A 5,855-nucleotide genomic window follows, 5' to 3' on the forward strand; every position below is an offset into this window, starting at 1 on the left:
TGAAACGTGACATCCTTGTGCCAGCTTTACAAGTATTTCAATGGCAAGTGCTTTGACTAATACCCCCCCTGACGTAAATACTCTTAACAAACCTGCCAAGCAGCAAAATTCCACCCCTACACAGTCGAGATCTCTAGATGCCATAAAGCCTTCTACTCAAATAGTTTTTTTCCTCGAACTTCGGAATCGCCTCCCAGGCCCCTGCTTTCCTGACTGTACTGACATGCAGAAGTTCAAGTGTAATATAAACAGACATCTTGCTGCTCAACTCCCTACATAGTATCCCTGCAAATCTCGTCCCAAATAGTAGCCCTTCACGACTAAGTAGGTCTGTGTCTTGTTTGAGATGAAATGATATTAAAAAAAAAAAAAATGTCCAACCTTGAGTACGGCTCGACTCGATCTCAGGATGCCGACGTTGCAGGTATTACTCCGTCCTTCTGGGGAGAGATTTGTTTATTGCTGTCGTACTCGCTAGGAAATGTGGAGGGTCACGGCAAATTTTGTACCCATCCAGATTGCCATCCCACCCTCTCAAGGGAATAGGTGGGGAAGGCCGAAATTTACTCACGCTAAACCAACAGCGTGTCACACCATGTCTTTCTGGGAAGAAGGATAAATAAAACTCGTACAGTATAAAATAAATAAATAAATAAAAATAAATAAAAAATAAGAAAAGAAAAAAATGCTCTTTATTTTCGTCTGATACAGCTGTTTTTTTTTTCTTTTAATATCTAAATTCAAGTTTGTGTTAATTTATTTAAAGTAAAAAGTTTATATTTCAGAGCTGCTGCTGATACTGTTGTATCGCAATAAAAACACGTGTGGCCCGCCGCACACTTTCACCGTTAAATTTGTCATACTACCTCGATTTTTTTTATTCAGGTAGTAGCTGCTTAGCCTTTCTTATCATTATTTATTTTACTTATTACTTTTTAAAATGAGGTCATTTCTGTTCAGACTATCCTGATACCAAGTATAACGCACGTTGTTAAGGATTATTATGAATAAGCGAAATACCGGGCGAAAACACACACTGTATACGTAAAGGTTTAAAAATATAACTGCACCCCACTGAGTGGTGTAAGTAAAACTTAAGTGAATCACACGATGGAACTATGTCGTGTGTGGACAGACGTTTGCGTTGTACCAGTGCCTAATTACCAACAAAAGCACGTGGGTACCTGCTTGGATTTTTCCACAATGAAACGTTACAAAGAAGAAATACATTTTCGTTGCGTGCTGAGGCCAGTGATATTTCAAGACTCTGTGATTTGCTACAAGAACTGTAGCAAAACCCGTTACCGAAGTTTGGCCCGTTTTGAAGCGAGACCCAAACCGAAGATATTTCACGAAAGTATCGTTATCTATCCGAAAATGTCAGAAATGACCTTTGTGTCAACAGTCGAGTATCACATCGATGAATGTCGCAAATGGTTCAAGACTACGATGGAATTTAAGGCCAAGACCTACACGACCACAAAAATCCAGAATAATATTAATAATTTGAACTATAGTAAAATGAACGGCTGCTCTCCTCCTCCTCCTCCTCCTTTCGTCGATTCCGACAACAATACGTGGACGAACAACTTGGAGGATTCATGCAATCTTTCGTTTTCTCCTGACGAGAAAAAGGCGCTGGTTTCGAACGGTCCCGGCGCATCTTTAATCTATTTGCCCAGATTTGAAAAAGAAGATTCTATTGAATTCTGTAATTTTAAATTTAACAATTACGAGGATGTGTTATGGTTAGATTCGTCGGAGGAAGAAATTGATGTCTGAGATAAGTAACACGCACACACGTACACATTTTCAAAAACTTTCGTATCATTTAAAAACTTATTTAAAATGTTTACCCTTAATCGTAATAATAAACAAAAAGCTGAATTAAAGGTTGTTTCACTATGTATGTACTTTTAATACTATATGAACACATAAAAAGTAAAATTTATTTCTCAAACCTCGTTTTATTCTCAAACTTCATAGACACTGTCAATCATATGAGGTCAATGATTGACCTGAACAAGCAGTTTTTGCGTGTTTTCATTTCTTTTCAAAGGATGTTACGATTGTAATTTTCTAACTTGAGTAGAAATATTCATAAAGACTTAATTTTTTTTTTTTAAATATAAGTTGATATATATTTTTTTAATTTAAGATAAAATAAAAAATACAACGGGTGAGGGGACTTAAGTAACCCCAACATTAATCCTAACTCTTAATTAACAATTACAGGAACGTACAAATTTAAAACTTCTTTGGACGTTCATATAAAAAGAAAAAATCGAAAATAAATATTTCTTTTTTTATTATTATTATTTCATGAGCTATATACATGTTAAATTGGAATTTAACCTTTTTCATCATTCTTTGTCAACTTGTTGAATAATGTCAGAAATTCAATGTAAAATCAGAACTTCGGACTCGTCAGTGCGTTAAAGTTTGAACAGTTTTAGTAACTATTTTTGCCAAAAACTGAAATTAAAACCTGCCATTGTTGGATGGGTGATTCAATTCATTCCCTCAGTCACATGTAATTGAATTTTATTACTGTTTTTTGAAATTTTCGTTAAAAAATTGCATCTTACATCAGTTTTCCTTTTTATTTCTTTTAGCACAATTAAAATAATTTAAACTTGACAAAATAAGTAAAAAAAAAAAAAAAAAAAAAAAAAATTTAAATTTATAGGTTAACAGTAACCTCCTTCACTACCACCCTCCCAATGACTTTTTTCTTTTTTAAAGTGTGAAAACCATAACTCTTGACGGAAATGAGGGGGGGGGACAACAATCGATTATACTTTGGAATGTGAAAGACTAGTTTCGATTATAAATGTAACGTAAAATTATGCATGCTCGGGCCAGTCCACTTTTTTTTTTTTTTTTTTTGAAAGGTTAGTAAAAATCTTTTACGCTGCCACTAAACCGTAAGTCCGAGTGAACAGACCTTTTTCTCTCTCTTTAAAGAAGAAAAAAGTATCTTTTTACGACCTGCCCCAGCATAGTATACCCTCCAACCACCCCATGTTAAGAACGGCTTTCAGAATAAATACCCTCCCCCCAACCTCCCCATGTTAAGAAGGTTGGGGGTGTTTATTCCGAAAGAAAGCCATTCTTAACATGGGGAGGTTGGGGTTACGCTAGGACACGTCGAAAAAATTTACAAAAAAAAAAAACTACCACTAACCCTACATCTGAGAGGTATGACTTACCCTAAATCCTACCTTCAACCTTAAGTCAAGGTGACAAGCTCCGCCGTCCTCTATAAAAAAAATTATCACTAACCTTAAGTCTGAGTGGCACGCACCTGTAAAATCTGCGTTATACCATACGTAACCGCTTAAAAAGTAGACCCCCCCCTCTTAAAAAAAAATAACGCACAGAATATATCTTCTATAGGGGAAATTATCTTCCATAACACTCCTGGAAATGAGGAAAATTTATATTAAATTTATACGCGAAACTGAACCCCGACGCTAAATTCTAAAAGTATATATTCTTTCCGCCAAGTTTTTCACGCATAATGGCCTAAAAAATTATATGTTAAAGTGGAATCTCATGGAGGGAGGTGTTAATCATAAAAATACAAAAATTTAGAGCAGGTTTTTATTTTATTTTTTTAAATTCCATTTTTACCCCAAACAAGACAGTACCAAATTGCAGGAATACTATCTAGGGAGTTGAGCAGCAAGATGTCCGTTTACATTATATTGAAACTTCTGCATGTCCGTATAGTTAGGAAAGCAGGGATCCGGAAGGAATTCCAAAGTCTAGACGTTCTGAGGAAGAAACTATTAGAATAGAAGGCTTTCTTACACCTAGGGATTTCTCCTGTGTAGGGGATGGAATTTTGTTTGTTGGGGGTATTTACAAAGGCTTCTAGTTCATCAGAGCATCTACCGTTAAAATACATGTGAAACAGGCAGAGGGATGCAACATTTCGTCGATGGGAAAAAGATTGACGCTTAGATGTCCTAGATGGGGACCTATTAGGTTGGTGACTCTTGAATACTATCCAGGAGTGAGAGACCAGTAGCAAATGTACCAGCTCAAATGCGACAACAATACTCCATACATGGGCGAATGGTGGCCTAGTAAAGGTACAGGATATTTTCCAGCGTAACTTTCTAGTACGGTAGAGAGAGCCCACCTTCTCCGCAGCAGCAGCAGCACTCACTGCAGCAGCAGCCTTGGCAATGCCCCCCCCCCCCCCGATGTATGTATCTGTTTCAACTCGTGTTCCTTGTGAACGTTAAGCCGAGGAATTTGAACGAAGTAAGTACTCTGAAGTAATGTATCTTTAGCTATTGGTGGTTGAGAAGCTTTATTGTAATTATTAAAGAAAACTAGCTTAGTCTTGGCAGCATTGAACGTGGCCATCCATTTTTCCTGATCGTATTTAATACTGCATTACTGCAACAACATATTTTGGCGATTGTTTTTTTTAATATAGTTAACAAGAAGAAAAAAGATGAAATAAAACCCACACACACATAAAATTTGATAACAAATAGCTATTAGTAAATAATAGAAAATTTTAATTTTCAACCAGTCTTTTTACACTTACTAAAACTCTCTCAATAATATATTTTTTATAATTGTTTAATTTTAAGTCATTTTCAAAACTTTGAATTTTAGGAGCTAAGTTGCGGCCATTTTTTTTTTTTTTTTTTTTTTTTTTTTTTTTTTTTTTTTTGCTCTTATGTAAACGCTACACTCTGTATGTTTTTTTCGAACCGATGAAACGTTTTACAGTGAGCAAAACCACCATTCTTTTCCAGATAGGTAGAAGAGTAACTTATCTTGTTTTTTGATAACATTTATTTATGTATTTGAATTTTTAATCACTTTTTTCGAGTCTCCGTGGATTGTAAAACAAACCCATTTAATGGGTCAACGTTCACATATAACGTAAGCAACATTTTATATTATAATTTTGGGAATGTTTCTTCGATTCGCTTAGAAAAGGTTGTGGCCAATTTGGAAGTTAAAAAAAAAAAAAAAAAAAAAAAAAATTGAAGTATCTCCCGAATAATAAAACAGAGTTCATATACAGTTTTACTGTCTTATTTTTCTTTTTAACATGCTTTTCTTAATAATGTTGTTATAGCTGGGGACGGGGCATCTTACCGGATGCCAAACATTCATCCGCTATCTCGTGCATTCCAACTGAGAGATCTTTTTAGATTCTGTCTCTTTGTATCTCTCTTTCACCTGTCTCACCGGATATATTTGTCAGGTAGATTTTTATATTTTTTCCTCATTTTTGTATATAAAGTTTTATTCCGCAATTTTATACTGCATTTTATACAATGGATTCATGACGAATGAATGAGTTCGTTATGTAAGACCACCCTCTCTCATAACCATCTTTTTATTTCTGTGATACTTTTTTTTTTTTTTTTTTTTTTTTGTAAGTGTGTGTGTGTGAAATGTTTTAAACAGTGTAGTTTTCCCGGGCTTACGAATACGAAAAGTTTTTAGTTTCAAGGGAGATAATCCATAATATTTTTGAAAGTACTATCAAATTTTATTTTTACTTTTATTTCACCCAAACAAAGCACAGTGCCACTTGGACATTAGGGGCTTAATTCGACAGGATGCTATGTAGGAAGTTGAGCGCTATATGCCTGTTCATACTATATTTGAACTTCTACATGTGTGCGAAAGGGACCCGGGAGAGAATCCGAAAGTCTAGCAGTTTGGAAGAAGAAATATTAGAGTAGAAGGCTTTCCAGCATCTGTGGATATCTACAATGTGGGGTGTGATTTTGTGCTTGTTGGGCTAGTCAGGAGTATTTATGTTAAGGGGTACAAGTGTGTTGAGTTCAGAATACATTCCATTAAAGTACTTG

The 5,855-nt window shown here is 35.2% G+C and overlaps 1 protein-coding gene across 1 annotated transcript; it reads left to right on the forward strand.

The window, feature by feature from the left end:
• Window positions 1-816: 816 nt before the first annotated feature.
• On the forward strand, window positions 817-5,058 carry LOC145268219 (uncharacterized). Its single transcript, XM_080123521.1, has one exon. It carries the CDS (start codon window positions 1,111-1,113, stop codon window positions 1,780-1,782), a length of 672 nt encoding a protein of 223 aa, XP_079979647.1. The 5' UTR covers window positions 817-1,110; the 3' UTR covers window positions 1,783-5,058.
• The last annotated feature ends 797 nt before the right edge of the window (window positions 5,059-5,855 follow it).

This window comes from Euprymna scolopes, chromosome 43, assembly GCF_053919585.1.
Source record: "Euprymna scolopes isolate OS-2025 chromosome 43, ASM5391958v1, whole genome shotgun sequence".
In the NCBI taxonomy this organism is placed as follows: Eukaryota; Metazoa; Mollusca; class Cephalopoda; order Sepiida; family Sepiolidae; genus Euprymna; species Euprymna scolopes.

Excerpts from the sequence above, each read along its gene's own strand:
- LOC145268219 (XM_080123521.1), top strand. The coding sequence starts at position 1,111 with ATGGAACTATGTCGTGTGTGGACAGACGTTTGCGTTGTACCAGTGCCT.